This window comes from Penicillium daleae, assembly GCF_028827525.1.
Source record: "Penicillium daleae strain IBT 16125 chromosome Unknown utg000006l_segment0_segment0, whole genome shotgun sequence".
Lineage (NCBI taxonomy): Eukaryota > Fungi > Ascomycota > Eurotiomycetes > Eurotiales > Aspergillaceae > Penicillium > Penicillium daleae.
This window is the reverse complement of record NW_026623154.1, coordinates 165,163-181,436: the sequence shown is the minus strand read 5'-3', so window position 1 is coordinate 181,436 and position 16,274 is coordinate 165,163. Positions and strand designations below refer to the sequence as shown.

General features: G+C 49.0%; 6 protein-coding genes across 6 annotated transcripts; 4 read left to right on the top strand and 2 right to left on the bottom strand.

Moving 5' to 3' along the window:
• Window positions 1–150: 150 nt before the first annotated feature.
• On the bottom strand, window positions 151–2,158 carry N7458_005898 (uncharacterized protein; the record flags this gene model as incomplete). Its single annotated transcript, XM_056909280.1, has 8 exons — window positions 151–218; window positions 276–381; window positions 434–1,274; window positions 1,337–1,457; window positions 1,509–1,606; window positions 1,659–1,741; window positions 1,792–1,928; window positions 1,990–2,158. Coding segments are annotated over 8 exons (1,623 nt in total), but the record flags the coding sequence as incomplete, so codon positions are not given.
• Window positions 2,159–4,420: 2,262 nt separating this feature from the next.
• Window positions 4,421–5,570, top strand: N7458_005897 (NAD(P)-dependent alcohol dehydrogenase; the record flags this gene model as incomplete). Its single annotated transcript, XM_056909279.1, has 2 exons — window positions 4,421–4,597; window positions 4,665–5,570. 2 exons carry the CDS (start codon window positions 4,421–4,423, stop codon window positions 5,568–5,570), a joined length of 1,083 nt encoding a protein of 360 aa, XP_056764983.1.
• Window positions 5,571–5,905: 335 nt separating this feature from the next.
• Window positions 5,906–6,309, top strand: N7458_005896 (uncharacterized protein; the record flags this gene model as incomplete). The annotated part of the gene is made up of 3 exons (XM_056909278.1): window positions 5,906–5,965; window positions 6,020–6,090; window positions 6,147–6,309. The coding sequence occupies 3 exons, from the start codon at window positions 5,906–5,908 to the stop codon at window positions 6,307–6,309; spliced, it is 294 nt and encodes a 97-aa protein (XP_056764982.1).
• A 4,081-nt stretch (window positions 6,310–10,390) lies between these two features.
• N7458_005895 (Zn(II)2Cys6 transcription factor) lies at window positions 10,391–12,349 on the top strand (the record flags this gene model as incomplete). The annotated part of the gene is made up of 4 exons (XM_056909277.1): window positions 10,391–10,480; window positions 10,633–10,743; window positions 10,825–11,381; window positions 11,452–12,349. 4 exons carry the CDS (start codon window positions 10,391–10,393, stop codon window positions 12,347–12,349), a joined length of 1,656 nt encoding a protein of 551 aa, XP_056764981.1.
• A 108-nt stretch (window positions 12,350–12,457) lies between these two features.
• On the bottom strand, window positions 12,458–13,971 carry N7458_005894 (uncharacterized protein; the record flags this gene model as incomplete). Its single annotated transcript, XM_056909276.1, has 6 exons — window positions 12,458–12,768; window positions 12,828–12,890; window positions 12,942–13,296; window positions 13,351–13,548; window positions 13,597–13,689; window positions 13,756–13,971. 6 exons carry the CDS (start codon window positions 13,969–13,971, stop codon window positions 12,458–12,460), a joined length of 1,236 nt encoding a protein of 411 aa, XP_056764980.1.
• Window positions 13,972–14,475: 504 nt separating this feature from the next.
• On the top strand, window positions 14,476–16,227 carry N7458_005893 (uncharacterized protein; the record flags this gene model as incomplete). The annotated part of the gene is made up of 5 exons (XM_056909275.1): window positions 14,476–14,980; window positions 15,038–15,711; window positions 15,762–15,827; window positions 15,879–15,964; window positions 16,023–16,227. The coding sequence occupies 5 exons, from the start codon at window positions 14,476–14,478 to the stop codon at window positions 16,225–16,227; spliced, it is 1,536 nt and encodes a 511-aa protein (XP_056764979.1).
• Between the last annotated feature and the right edge of the window lie 47 nt (window positions 16,228–16,274).

Sequence of the window (16,274 nt, the reverse complement as noted above, 5' to 3'; positions counted from 1 at the left end):
GATGGGTTGAAGACGTGATCTTGCAAGAAATTGTCTTTGCTAATGTTATACGATTTCTTCTAGTAAATTCTGAACTAGTATGTAGTTTTGTTTTTGAATATGAACTGAACTAAGATTTAGCAAATGAAAGACGCTGCATGTACTTGAGATCTATAGTTGATGGTGTCGAATGAACAAGCCAAGAAATGCGGCAGCAAGAGAACAGCCGAGAGAGACAACTTTCAAGATGTCAGTAAGTGAATAGTATAGCCAAATATAGAGTAGAAAGAGCTTACTATACGTGTGATTGAGACCGGACAGGTAACAGTCAACCACAATCTCGCGGAGGTGGCCGGTCAAATGGGCGATGTAATCAGTATCGGCCATTGCACGTTTAATAATCTGGTTGAGCAGTTAGCAATGCCTCAAATATGGGCTGCTTCAAGAAACCTACCGTCTCAGAGCCGGGGCCATGAAGGTTGCGACGAAGCTGTCGTTGAAACTCCAGCCCCAAGACGCTGTTGGAAACCGTGACACCGGCTGTCATGGCAAAGCTAACCAGCAGCATGTAAACAGATGTGGCCATGGCAACCTCTTCTGCAGGCAGTGAAGCAGTCATGGCAACGAATGCGGCCGCTGAGGCAATGCCAGTGCCCAAGCCCCCAGGAATGATGTCGAGGGATTCCCAGAATCCAGTACTCCCATTCCAACGGAAGTAGAGCAGTACATAAGAAAGCGATGCTATCAAGCTCGCCAGAACAAGTAAGATCTTGTAATACCCAGTGCGGCGGATGAACCCACCGGCAACAAGTCCACCTAGCGTGTTACCGATCACGGCTGGAACCAAGTGGCCACCAGCGACTGTGACCGAGGCGCGTTGCGTTACCTGGAAGTAAAGAGGAATCGAGAACATCATACCCAACTGTGCCGTAATCTGAAGGGTGCCGATGAGATAGCTAGCGGCCACATTCGGTCTGCGCAGAATACGCAAATTGAAAATCGGATCTTTGGCGACATAGGCTTCCACGAGGACGAATGAAATCAACAGGAAGAGCACTCCGCCACCGGCCACCACAGTCACCCACGATCGCCATGGAAATGATTTTCCACCTTGATCCAGAAGACCCGTAACGGCCACGATGGATGTGCCGAGGAGCGCAATCCCCAAAAAGTCGATTTGCCGAAGTTGAGATAGAGTGTCGCGCTTTGCAGGAGTTGTGGACTGGTCAACGTGGAGCTTGGCGATCACCAGAATGGCAGCAATGACAAATAATGGTGTTTGGAGAAGAAACAACCTGAAATTTTGTTAAGACCTTGTCTTTGTAAGACTGGTACAACAAGATGTGACGCGACGTACCATCGCCAACCGATAGTATCACTGAGCCATCCGCCCAAGGGACCGCCGATGCTGCGGCCAAGAGTCATGGAGATATTGACATACGCTCGCCATGTTGCGACCTCGCGCTTAGGAACAATATCTAGAGAGAGTCAGCTTTACTGGAGCGTCTTGAAACTCACATTTTCCTTACCAGTGATAATAACTGAGCCGATAGTCATGCACCCGCCGCCTCCCATGCCACTGATCGCGCGACCAAGGATGACCACCCACATCTGCGAACCGATGCCGCTGAAATTTATTAGAGTTGCGTGTTCTTGAAAGAGCGAGATCAGAACAGTACCTTATAATGCAACCGGTTCCGAACAAGAAGTACGATAACAACAGAAGAGGTTTGCGACCGAAGATGTCGCTCAATTTGCCGTACTATCCCCCGTCAGGTGCCAGACTGGAGGACTCGGGCCACAAAAACTCACCATTGGTTGTACGGCGCATAGACCCAGCATATACCCAGTAGCGAGCCAGCTCGCGTTGCGAAGTCGATTAAATTCGGAGGAGATATGGCCAGCGGCGGCCATAACGAGAGTGGCGTCGGCATTGGAAACGAATTCACCTGCGTTATCGCCCAGGTTAGTCGTGCATATCGACAAGGAAACCAAAGGAAGTCAACAAACCGAGCAAGAGAACCGCGATTATGGTGCCCACGCCCACCAAAGCTTTTTTCTTGGGCTCTGGACTATCTGGCTGTGGAAGCAATGGACTTTCCTCGTCATTTGTGACGTCGTGTCCATTTGCGACCGGAGTGAACCCATTTGCTTCGGAGGTGGGATTGCCAGGACCATCGTCTGTCCCATACTTAGTGTTTGCAACCATATTGCACCTTCAAGGAGAAGACCACAAATCAAAGACAGGCGAAAGTGAAAGAGACAATCCATGATTGAGTGGATGGGAGAGCCCACTGATAAATATCGCTTAGATCGAATCAAAGGATCTTCGCATAATCGATCTCGGCCCCGATGACCTATTGCTGGGGTACTCTGGCGAGGCATGGCGTTATTCACCGGCAAATCCGTCTTTGACGAAGCTAAAGTTTCCTGTTGACGCGAGATAATGAACCCAATGAAAGGCCGTTGTTTGTGTTCTCATCGCGATCGTAAAGCACGCCATTACGATCGGGTCCACTTCCACGCGAGCCGGCGTTGACGTGATGTGCCGGGCAAACTGGGGAAAAGGATGCGTTAATTGACAAAAAGATCGTCTGACATGGTCAAATTTGAAAATAGTCCCCTTTTGATTATTTTGCATTCTCTCGTTCTGGTCCTTCATTGGAGTTGCAACATGATGACTGATATGCATGATCTTTTCAATTGTCCTCAATGTGTATAGTTCGGATACGCGTAGCGCCCAGTGGGAGCGTGATCCCGGCCCCTGATGGCATCATCATCCTTTCCTCCACTTTTGTACTGGCAGTTTTCCACCTTTGCCGAGCACCCGACAGGTACAGGAAGACGGGTTTTGATCAAGATTGGCTTCCCAATCTGTCACGGTTCATGGTGGGTTACCCCCGGGCCGTGCCTTGGGAGCCCGCCCATAACTTTCCGGGTATATATCTAGGTTCTGACCACTTGGGTCCTCCATCCAGCTCACGATCTCCGTGCTCTTAATGTCGGCATGCGTGGGATCTTGGGGATCCTGAAATGTTCTTGTCGATGGGAAATCACGGGGGCATAGGGATATTCGAGGCTTGCGCCAGTTCTGGACAGATAGTCATTCTCCTCTTGATTGGGCACAGGATACACTCTCTGTCTAGTGCTCAGTTCATTACCGATAAGATTATGACTTTCCTTGTCGAGCCGTTTGAGAATGGCATGTACTAGCCAAGGTGTTGATGACAGATAACACCCCTCAGGGATGGATATTTTGCCATCAGATCCGCCCGATGTGCCTGACTTTGAAGGAGGTCAATATGAATGATGCGATCCCCAGGGCCAGGTAGTCTGTATTCAACCTTTCATCCTGCAGGCTAATTTGAAGGTTTGTAGGGGGTTGAATTTATTGTATTCTATCTTGATACACCAATGAATTAAATTACAATTCTGATAGTCCATCTTTCATCGGACGCGAGGATCACCGTCTCAAGTACGTAGTATGCGGCCAAGTATACAGAGCTTCAACGACGGAATGGAGTAAAATTGACTGGTTTGTTTCTAGAACATTCTATTCTAGCCGCGCTGACCCGGAGACGGCAGTGTGCGGAGTTTGTCAGTGGAGATACGCAGCAAAAGACCGAGAATAAAGGTCAGCCAAACGACAGTGATGTATTATTGTAGTGAGCTAAGGTGCGTTTATGTTGTGTCTCAGGCGTTGCTCGGTCACTTTTGACACGTCGAGAAACGTATTCGGGATTATCGATCAGATACTTCACGGACCGAGGCCGGGTAGCCCGCCGATTGTTGAGTTGACCAGACATCCCCGTCAATTGCTGACTCGGACACTTTCTGGAGAAGTCCGACGGGACTCGGGCAAACTCACAGGTCAGATTATGGTGGAGCAATGTTTCATAGCCAGCAACGTGGACTCTCCAAGCCAGGTTTCGGGAGCCATGTGCGTCATATTGGATCAATCATGGACAACCAAGCAAATCTCTGCAGGAACCCGCGTCAGAACTTAAAACTTTGATTGGCTTCAGGATTTGCTGCTGACACGGTGATTGGACAGACCGGGATTAGCTAAGATCGTTATCATCCCCTTTATTCCCGATCCCGTTGCCTGTTGTGCACTTACTGCCATCCATCGCCACTAAACATAAGTTTGTGGTTGACCCGGAGCGGGCATAATAGTAGCTTAAAACCGTGATGACATTCCACGCAGTGGACCCGGTGGATCCTTCACGATCGCTGACAAAATTGTGAAGATTACCATGTGCCGAAAATGTGAATGTGGAAACTTGCTAGAATTTTCGGTGACCCCCAGTGGATGGCGATCATGACGCTGGAAGATATGGGACATGGTGCCTCTATAAGAGGGTACGAGGGACCCTCTTGAGAAACTCTGGAATCTAACATCGAAACCGATTCAATCGAATACATATCTTCACAATTCATAATGGGATCCACCGATTACAAGTTCGAGGGATGGATGGGCCTCGACAAGGAGGCTGCCAAGGGCAAGATGGTCTGGCAAGAGTTCGAGCCCAAGCCATGGGAAGAGACCGACATTGATATTCGAGTGACGCACTGCGGTATCTGTGGCTCTGATTTGCACACTCTGCGCAGTGGATGGGTAAGTGGGAGAGATACTCCTTGGTGATGGTTAGCTGCAAACATGAGAACTAATCATCGAGACCTAGGGACCTACTACCTACCCGTGCTGTGTTGGACATGAGATTGTTGGAGTTGCCGTGCGAGTAGGCTCCAAGGCTGAGGGAGATATCAAGGTCGGAGACCGCGTGGGCGTCGGTGCACAGAGTGGATCTTGCCTGAATGTCAATGGCGACTGCGAGGCCTGCGCCAACGGTCTCGAGCAACACTGCAACCGCATGGTTGGCACATACAACGGCACGTATGCCAACGGTGGCAAGTCATATGGCGGTTATTCCCTGTACAACCGGTCTCCGTCGCACTTTGTTATCAAGATCCCCGATGCTATCCCCTCCGCCGAGGCCGCGCCCATGCTCTGCGGTGGTATCACCACCTACTCTCCCCTGCGTCAGCACGGCTGTGGCCCTGGCAAGAAGGTCGGCATCGTTGGCGTTGGTGGCCTGGGCCACTTTGGTATTCTCTTCGCCAAGGCCCTGGGTGCCGACCGTGTTGTCGCCATCTCTCGCAAGGCCAATAAGAGAGAGGATGCGCTGAAGCTGGGTGCTGATGCTTACATCGCGACTGATGACGACGCCAACTGGGTGAAGCACCACGCTCAGTCCCTGGACCTGATCATCTCCACTGTGTCCTCATCGAAGATGCCCATCATGGGATATTGTCAGCTGCTGCGCACTCGCGGTACGTTCGTCCAGCTGGGTGCCCCCGAAGATGGCGGCCTCGAGATCCCAGCTTTTGCATTGATTGCCAAGGGCATCAAGCTTGGTGGTTCGTTGATTGGTAGCCCTGATGAGATTCGGGAGATGCTGGACCTTGCTGTTGCCAAGCAGGTCAAGCCGTGGGTTGAGGAACGCCCCATGAAGGAAGCCAACCAGGCCATCCAGGACATGAGTGATGGCAAGGCACGTTTCCGTCTGGTGCTGAAGAACGAGTGGTAAATGATCATTATATTTGGACAGAGACAGGCCAGTTTTAAAGACTGGCGTTTGTTGGGGATCTGGTGCTGCTGTATAGAGTTAGCGAGTTAGCGTGATTGTTTGTTTAGATCCAACCTGAAAGAGCATTTCACTCTGACGTTTGCCTTTGCATGGCAGTTTCCTCCACGAGACTTTCCAGTAGTTTCCTTGCTTTTTCTTTCTTTCTTTCCACTGCCCTCCTTCGTCCTTTTAATCTTCGACTTGTCATTTCTGATTCCTCCTCGTCATCTTCTACAACCACCAACCACCCATAATCACTCTTCATTCTATTCGCGTACCACTTCATCGGCGACAAGATGCCTACCGACAAGAAGGGTGCGTCTTACACCTACAAGAACTCGGGCACCAATAGCCAGGTAAGACCACTAGTCGTGCTCATGGAAAATGAACATTAAGCTGATCTTTCTCAGGGCAACCACTATTGCAGCCGTGACTATGGATCCGATGCCGTGAACCAGAATGCCTACCATTACTCTAACCAGTACCTACTACGCCTCCTTGGAAATACAGATCTTGATACTGACTGATGGCGGGTAGGGATGGTTCCTACTACTACTCCAACTCCGATGGCAGCACTTACTACAACACTGGCAAGGGTGAAGCCTGGTACACTCCGCCTGACTCGAATGGTGCCTCCTACTACTACAACAGTAGTGGCAATTGCAACACCAACGATCAGGAGGAGGCCTCGAAAAACTGATCATGCACTCTGTGCTCTTCACCAGCTGGCATATGTGTGCCAGTTCAATGGTGGTGCCTTGGTTTGACAATGGGATTGAGACGGCATTGCTGGATTTTTTGCTTCTTGGAACGGTGCATATGAACTCGGCAATCGTGAGCGTACTGTGGCCTACTTTTGGAGAAGAATCGAGGGTGATTTTGGTGGACCTCGATAGATGATGAGTGAATTCACAGTCTCTCCCAGTAGCACGTGTTTACCAAAACTACCTAGGGCTTACTAGCCTAGGCTATCCGGGATATATTTAAATCGTCTAGTATAGATCGTAGGATAACTATATTTTATGATTTTTACTTATATACTGTATATACTGATATATTAGTGCGGTCCTTATATACTTTTACGAGAGTTATGTTTCTCTTTAATAATTAGGCGATCTCCTACTTATTTATAGAGTCGTGAGGCAGCTGTTCCGTTTAGCAGCGGGGGTTATTTTCGGATATCGAATTATGTATATAATGCTTCCTCTCCGTTGTACTGGCCTTATAGATTTATATTTTTGTTTAATATACCTTTCTTCTGCTGAAGATTCTACGAGATATAGTATTTTTTTAGGTAATATAATTATGATATATATAATTAATATTGTAAAGGTAGGTAAATTGATACAACCTTGCCTTTCCTATTTATCTCCGACGTTCTGGATAATCGTGGCGCTACTATTTATGTTAGATTGGTACTTAAATTTTTCTTTATGAGGTCTTCTTTAACAAGGCTTGCTTCGGTTATAAATTTGGCGAATTCCACACAACCTTAAGGAAACGGTTTGAATCTCTATGCGAAGCTTCACTACTATCATGAATAGTATCCGGAGAACGCTGACCTTACTGACTCTTGGACCCACTATCAGGGTAGGACTTCTACGGGAGATACAGTGAGAGTCGAAAACAGATTCCCGTACGAACAAACAAAAATTGTTTCCCGGGCCCTGTGTTAAAATACCCTAACCTGTATTCGATTTAGTCACAGATCTCCCCATTTTATTTTCAGAGACCAATTTCTACAGGACAATTATGTGACCTATGATACCGTTTATTACAAGAAATCGCCTGTTCTCTATGCCCCTCGCTGCCATCTTACCCAGCCGTATTGGGGAATCGCCTTGGGGTACGCGAAATATGGCAGCGAGACTCGCTCCTTTCCTTACGCCGTACCTTATTCATGATCTTCCAGCTATCGCAGCCTTTCTAAGAGCCACCAGTTGTCCATAAATAAAAGAGAATCTATGCCGCAGATAGAGCAGTTTTCGAATCCAATTTGACCTCACACTTTTTAGACTTGATTCCCGGAAAATAAGTTCGAAATACGCTAATCCTGTTTAAGGTCACCGCTCTATTACAGTGGCGCCGCAAAAGTCTGGACCCCCTAAAGTATCGCGCTAATATTCTGCTGGCAACTAGCATCCGCACCACTCAAAAACTAGTATTAATGGGCGGTATGTCCCTTATAAGGAGGCGGTGAAGAAAGATACTTTGGGGTGTCACAGACTTTGCGGCGCCACTGTAGCTAGATCGTCTGCCCCCTTTCCGCCTCCACATAGAGCACAGCCATCTTGTATTGTATTACATTCAGAGGGGATCTATATCTGGCGATGGAATTCTTCACCCTGACAATCAATTCCTCCCTATAGACGTTGTCCTATAATGCGCAACAAAAGTATAGTTTGGAAAATGTCTGCTAAAGCGCATCATGAATACGTAATAGAAGATGTCATGATCCACATGTACGATAAAATGTCTAGAAAATCATTTTGCCTTATTTTCACTGAATATTTGAATCAATAAGATTCTTTAGTTATTTAAGTTTATTCACATTATCTTTTGTCACATATTTTACTATAGGACACTGGAACTATGCCTTTTACTGCGTCGTGAGTATCTTCCTCCCTTCCTCCTATATTCGTCGGGATTCCAATTTCTCGATTTTCTTCTCGTTCCTAGCTTAATTATATTTTGGGCGCTAGAGATTGTTGTCTGTTACTGATTGCAGTCATAATACCGCCACTTGCTGTGTTTCTTAGACGAGGATGTGGCCCTGAGCTTTGCATCAATATCTTATTGACACTTTTGGGGGATATTCCTGGCATTATCCATGCTATGTAAGGGCTCCTAAACCTTTTGCGTTGAATTTTACTTATATATATTGCTTCGCTTTAGTTTTGTAGTGACTTCATCCCGACCTCAGCAGCGATCAAACATGTACCATAGGGATTACTGAACAAGAGACAAGCGTGATAATTTCGTATCTGCGGCTGGAAAGAGTTCTTATTCAGACTGGAACTCGCTCCAGAGGTAGGCAGCCATCTCGTCGAGGCAGAGACCGTCCCTTAGACAGATAATCGCACGGGGTTTTGAACATCAACAGCGTTACGATTTGTTTTCAGTTCGATACCGGTCTAGAGCACGTAAATGGTGCTGAAACGCCGTAGGTTTCTACCAGTATTAATGATTATAGATTGGAGACCCCTACAGCCCGGCCTTCTCGGCAATCTATGAGGTGGTGAAATCTGAGCTCCATTATCACATCACAGATCAGACAGAGTCTCGAGTTGGGGAGGCTCAGTCAAGCTTCGTAGATCATTGTGGGTAAGTGAATAATTGAGGACGAAAAAGCAATGTGGCCTGGGACTAATAACGGCAAACAGGAAGCCGCTGTGCAGATTGCTGACTACAAGAGAAGAGGAGCGGGCAGCAATGCTTGTACACATTCATAGTACTGACGTCGTACTTTAAGTTACGCCAACTATTATAGAAAGCGGTCTAGAATAAAAGTGCCTTAACGAACCCCTAATCAGAATTCGCATATGCTGGATTTATTTTCTGGGAATCAAGTCTGAAGAAGTTTGAGGTCAAGCTGATTTAGAAAATTACTGTAGAGAGTTGACTGGCAGCCGGCCAGATATTGAGAGGATGAAGGGGGCGACCATCGACTGAAATGCATTCCACCGCTGTGACTAGCGTCCGCTTCACCGTGGTCCCTCGATGCTTTCACAAATCGTCTTTGTGGACAAAGATTTGGAAAGAGTTGGGAGTGCTCAGTGAGTGGATCCGACTTGCTCAGATCTACACCGTGAGCAAAAGCGGCGAGAGTCTGAGCACCAAAACGGAGCGGGAAAGCCAAGACGTGGCATCGGAAATCCGGTACGTAGGAACTGCATGGAGAAGACTCTCATAGAAGGTAGCACACCTATGCCTATACGAACCGAGCTTAGAAAGTCCATGAGATATAGTATAATCGAGTTCAGAATCGAGAACCATGGTGTTTACTCAGGGTCTGATCCCTCTACAAGACTCTATCTCTCTCTGTAGCCTTGGCTGCCCTGTAATCAAAAATCAGGTCAAGGTCTATAGTTTAGATCGGTGACGATAAACTTAAGAAATAGGTACTCAGGTACAGGCATCTAAAATGCGTTGCCTGGAGTCTAGACAGCCAAGGGGTTGTCTCGGAGCAACAAATTGTACCAGGGACGATCCCCGGAATTCTTCTTCATACCGATTGGAGTTTGGTATGCAGTCGCGACGTGAATCAATCCAGCAACTCGCCAGTTGGGTACAACGCCGGAGAAAAGGTCGAAGCTAAATGGGGGTTTAACTTCCCCTCGTTCGAAAAGTCCTCTCTGATTACAGTCCTCTCTAATTACACTCTTCAAGGTATTTCCATATAATTTTGGAACCGTCTCTCCGTCCGCCAAAGCTAAACTGACAAAATGCAGAACCGCAACCTGCCGAGAACCTGGGGAAGTGCCGGGGTTGTCTCCTTGTCAACTTCCCCGCATCCGCATCCCAACTTTGACTGGGACGGGTTTAGGCGATGGACGCCGCGGGCGGGGCCAATTTCCAGTCCTAGTCCCGGCAATTGGATCGCCTCTTCGTTTCAATTCCACTGGTCTCGTTATCAACAGGCCCGTCGGATCGGAAGCTCCCGATAAGAAGAGGCTCGGCCAGAGGAAAGAGACACCGTCGCTTCGACTGCCTTCTTCCCCCCCCGCTCTCCTTCGCGGGTAGTTGGCGATGCTACTCTGGCTGCGACTATCGTGGACGCCATGTCTCCCACACAACTAGCCATGACTACTCCTGGTCGAGTCTGTGCTCGATGTGCTCGTATCGTGAGGATTGAGTCTCCATTTACTATGGTATGGCGCTAATGGCTTATCGCCGCTAGAAACAACGATGCGACGGCGACCAGCCCTGTTCGCGATGCAAACGTACGAGGCCCTTGAGCTGCCATTGAGTTTCCAAAACTGGTGAACCTATAGACTGACCTCTCTCAATGGATGCCTGACAGGTCTTGGCCATGTGTGCAAGCCACGAAGTCCCACTGAGAAGGAGTCAATCGGCGCCTCTCTCCCCGCGACGGCCCTACGTCGGCCCAGGGCATCGCGGTCCCGCGGTGGATGTTTGTCCTGCAAGGCGAGGTAAATCCCCTTATCCGCGGTGGAGCTGCGCGGTTCGAGATAAAACTCAGATGCTGATCTAGAGTCGCGGTCCAAGGAAGAAGAAGTGTGACGAGAACCGCCCTCGATGCAGTGACTGCCGGCGATTGAATCTGCCTTGTCAATGGTTTTCCACCACCAGCACCGCTGAGACAATCGACACCTCCTCGTCATCTTCCCCAGATTCCCATGCGACGGTCTCGCCCTCTGCAGATCCGATCCTTCCTTCCGACGGCGATCCGCTGGCCTTGAGCTCGATCACCCCGGAAGATGACGAGGAGTTTATTGCCACGCTGTTCCCACATCCATTACCCAAACAGACAGCCCTCGTGCTACCACTTGAGTGGTCTCCAATCTCCACTAATCCCTTCCTGCGTGGAGAAGAGGACCGGTCGCTGTTTAATCACTACATCCACGTCGTGGCGCGGGCCTTATCGCGCTCCCACGATCCCGATCGGAACCCATTCCTCGTGACGCTTTTGCCGCTGGCGGCCGCGTCCGATGCCGTGACGAGTGTGATCCTCAGCTTGAGTGGGTGTCATTGGAGAAGAGTCTACCCCAGTATCTGGGGTTGTGCCTTGAAACGGCAAGGACAAGGTTGGTGATTCTCAGCCATGATAGGATGATCTTCATCAAGCTAAAACTACGGCAGCATTAACTCAAGTAAACAGCTTACTCGGCAGATCCGATCGTCAGTGCATTTTTGAAGCCTGTGCCACCGTTCTGCTACTATGTTTGACGGAGCTGTTTGACGGCACGTCCAAGGTGTGGAAATGGCACCTCAAAGCCGCGAGCGCCATCCTTAAATCCCCCGCATTTCAGAACCTCGTCTCCACCGATGAGTGGACCTTTTGCATCAGCCTGTTCCACTATCTCGATGCCATGTCCACCATCTCCCGGTGCAAAGCGCCTCTCTTGCATAATAGCGACAACCTGGCCGAGCTGACCACCTCTCTGCGGCGGAACAGCGTGCCCGAACTAGAACGCAGCCAATCAACGGATGCCATCTACGGTATCTCGCCCGCGCTATTTGACTTTTTGGGTATGGTCAATCTGTTGGCCAATCACCGGAGTAAGCGCGTCGATGAGCTATCCGAGATTGGCTTCCGAACGGCAGCTTCACATTTGGAGACTCGGATCGATGAGTGGCGGACAGACCATGACCAGATTACGGAGCTAGAGCCTGAGACGGAGCGCGCTACAACCGCGTTTGAATGGGCAATTCGATTGCGGCTGCATCAGGTTGTTGAGGGATATGACCCACTCCATCCATTCGTGGAGCGGTCGATTACGATTATTCTGGACGCGGTGCAGCAGGTTCCGTACGCTAGTCGGGTCGAGGGGTGTCTTCTCTTTCCCCTGGTGATCGCTGGATCAAGTAGTATCAGTATGGAGCGTCGAATGATGGTCAAGGAACGACTCATGGTCATGGAGAATACCCTCGGGTTCGGCCATATTCAGTATGCACGGCAATTGCTGGAGACGGTGTGGAATGGTGCTTCTTGTGCAACGGATTTGAATTGGGCTGCGGTGCGATATAGCAAATTCCCCGGTGTCGTGTTTGTATAGCTTAGACCTGGCCAAGTATTACGATATGATATTAATGATGGGCGATTAGTTTCATTTGAAGATCCATCGCTAGTAAAAGAAAGCTCTAACAACATATTTACAGAATTCTCAGTTTCCTCCAGCCATCAATTCGGCAAGGTGATCCCTCATGTTATACCCGCACACCTCCTCGATGGTCAGCTTCCCCGATTGGTCTGCCGATGAGCTCCATCCAATGCGCTCATTCAGATTCTCGCGAGCCCGGAAACTTGCTTCCTGGACTCGTGTAGCACGTGGCTTACGTAGCTTCTCATAGAGTGCTAGTCCTTCTGACACGCTGTAGTTCTCTCGGAAGTTCTTGTTGAATACAATTCCCAAAGCGCCAGCATCTTCAAAGGCCATGCAGGATCCCTGTGACTGGTCGGGCATCATAGGATGGGCTATTTATGTTTGTCAGTGGTTGCATTCTTGATTTTGTGTCGGTTCTCTTTGGACATACCGGCATCGCCAAGTAGGCAGACCTTGCCCTTCACCCAGTATGGATAAGGCTGGTGACGATATACTAGGTAGAGTGTTAGCATCAGCTAGAACAAGTACAGATTCTGCAACCTACGGCGCCACATCTTGATATCCTCAGAGTTCAACATCAATGTCTTCATCCTGGGATCCAAGTCGGGGAACGTATCCACCAGCTGTTGCGGTGAAGCGGCAATGTTCCACCCGTCCTCGCGGAGGTTGTTGACTGATGCCGGATAGAAACAGTAACAGCTCACTACTTCGCCGTTACTGCATGGCGACATGACAATCTTGTTAATTCCAAATCCGCCCCAGTACTCGATGGCTTCGTTTGAGATGTAGTCGTCTAGACCGAGAGAGCGAAGTTTATCAGCACCGATGATGCATCGGTAGCAGCATGAAGTGGACATTTCGAAGTCGGGGACGATGCCGATCAGGTCTCTTGTGAGCGACTGCATAGTTTATGGTTAGAACTATCGATGGTATATTGGACTTGGTCGACTTACTCGAATGCCATCAGCTGCCACAATTAAATCCGCTGATGTCTCTACTCCATTTTCGAATCGGATGATGCCTTGGTCGTGGTCTACTTCGGTGGCCTTGTGGTTCACTTTCAAGACACAGGCCGGTCCTTCGCCGGGCTCTTCAAAGGCAGATTTGAGGAGTTGCTTGTGAATGTCGATGCGATGGAAGTTGTTATAGTCCTGTCATTGTCAGTTTCTGTATCGAAGCTAAAACGGAGTCTCGCGTACAGTGCCGAATTTGGACTTGTAATCGCCCAATGGGTATGTGCTCTGCACTTCACCATCGGACCAGTTATGCATGATCAGTTGCTTGAGAATGACCTATTCTCGCGTTAGATTCAACTTTTTTCTTTCCTTTGATGAATTTCGTTCGTCCATCAGTCTTACCGGCTTGGCTGCTTTCACGTCCACGCCCCATTCCTCGAGGAAGCGCGACCCGTTGGAGGCAGCACTCAAGGACGCCCCTACTTCGCCCGCAAAATCATATCGCTCGTAAACCGTGACAGCATGGCCTTGGCGACGCAGAGATACAGCAGCTGCTAGGCCACCGAGGCCAGCGCCAATAATGGCAACCTGAAGAGGCGAATCGGTACGTGAAGGCATGTTTACACCGGAAGAGTTGATTATTGACATGATGAATTCCAACGAGCTCTTGATCTATCTAGAAATATATACTCAATCCTGGTGAAGATATTCCTCGCCATCGCACTTTGCGTCGGACCCAGGTGTCACTTTTCTTCTTTTCCCAGCGACGGCTCGCTCTTATCGGTAGGCGACGGCTGGAACCAAAGAGCGGATTGAGCACGCTAGTCTGGCGCCGCGCGAGTTTATCTATCCGACGGCTGCGTCTCTTGGCTTCTCCGCGGCTGATCTTTGCCACATCAGTCATTTCGCCTCCCCCGCGGGCTGGGTACATGCTAATCACGGTCGAGTGGTCTGGGGAAACGGGAAGCTTTGAGCGACGTTGGTCAGTGCTGGTCATTATCTCGTCTGGACTGATATCCAAGGCCCCCGTTTCCTTCTTAAGAGTGGCATTGGCCAACGCCATGTCATATTGTGCTCCTCCTACCCCAAAGGACTGTCTGGATCACCTTTGGTCTCTTGTCAATGATGGAGAAGAAGAATAATGAGTTCGCAACTAAGCTGGAGCTGCCCGAGGACTGTGCATTGGGCAGTGTGACCGACGATGACAAGAGACTACTTCGCAAGATTGATCGGAAGATCCTTCCGATCATGTTCTTGACTTATTTCCTTCAGATGATTGACAAGATCTCAATCAATGTGAGTACTGGAAAAGATGTCGAAGATCGAGTGGAATTGAAACTTATGCTAATTCAAACCCATCAAAATCAGTATGCAAATGTGATGGGCCTACAAGCCGACTTGGGCATGCACGGCAACGATTTCTCATGGCTAGCAACAGCCTTCTTCATCGCCTATGCCCTGGCAGAAATCCCACAGGGTGCTTTGCTGCAGCGTTTCCCTGTTTCAAAAGTCCTCGGGGCCAATGTCTTCTGCTGGGGCATCATCCTTTGCTGTTCCTCAGCGGTTCAGAATTTTTCTGGCATGCTGGCACTTCGCATCCTCTTGGGGCTCATGGAAGCCGTCATCGGTGAGTTGCAGAAGATACAATCTCCTTCAGGAGATGATTTCTGACCGACTTCAATAGCACCTTCACTTACGATGTACACTTCCATGTGGTATACAAGAGCTGAATCGACCCCTCGCTATGGTTTCTGGTACTGTGGACTGGGTGTTGGACAGATAGTTGGTGGTCTCGTCTCGTTTGCGGCCCAACATGCACCAGCAAACCTATCCTTCGGCGGATGGCGAATCATGTTTGTCGTGATAGGTGCAGTCAACATCATGGTCTCTTTGCTGGTTCTTTTCGTTCTTCCAGAAACTCCCACAAAGGCCAAATTCCTCACCGAAGCCGAGAAGAAGAGAGTCTTCGAAAGATTAAATCATGATCAAGCTGGCGTGGGTGAAAAGGTGTTCCGCTGGCGATCAGTCCTCGAGGCTCTTGCCGACCTCCAAACCTGGTTGCTGGTCCTGCTCACAATTCTCATCACCATTCCCAGTGGTGTCATTACAACCTTCTCGGCTATTCTGATTAAAGGATTTGGCTATGATTCCAAGGAAAGTGCTCTGTTGAACATGCCCTCGGGAATTGTCAGCATTGTCTCGACTATGGTCTCTACATATGCGATTGCCAAGGGATTTTCGCGATGGCTGGCCATTGATCTTCTCCTACTTCCAACCCTTGTTGGGTCCTGTCTCATGTCATTTTTGCCTGCTGCAAACAAGGGTGGTTGCTTGGCCGGCATTTATTTGGTCAATACTGTGAGTACCAAGCTAGACTTCCTTTTTTATAATTTTGCTAATCGTTCTAGACTGTCGCACCTTTGGCGCTGATTTACGCATGGACTGGCGCGAATTTCAAGGGCTACACAATGAAGGTGGGTGTTATCTTGCTCCCGTCATTGAATGGATCTCACTGACTTTTCCAGGTCTCCGGTGTCGCAATTATTTCCGCCGGTTTCAGCATCGCCAATATCATCGGTCCCCAGACATTCCAAGCTAAAGATGCTCCTCGGTAAGAAACCCGAGAATATGAGAATAACCTGCTGGCAACTTGCTAATTCCAGAACTAGGTATATTCCTGCCAAAATTACTCTGGTAGCAGTCAACGCCGCGGCAATTGTGGTCTCCACCTCGCTGCGAATCATGTATGGAAGACGTAACAAGAGGGCTGATCAGTTGGGTATGCCAGCACGAAGTTTCATGGAGGCAAAGATGGCGAACAAGGGTGGTTTGCAGGATGTCCATGATGATGAGAACTTCCGCTATGTGTATTAGTCGTTGAACCTATTCTGCTCGCAATCGCAATGAAATTGGAACTGTAA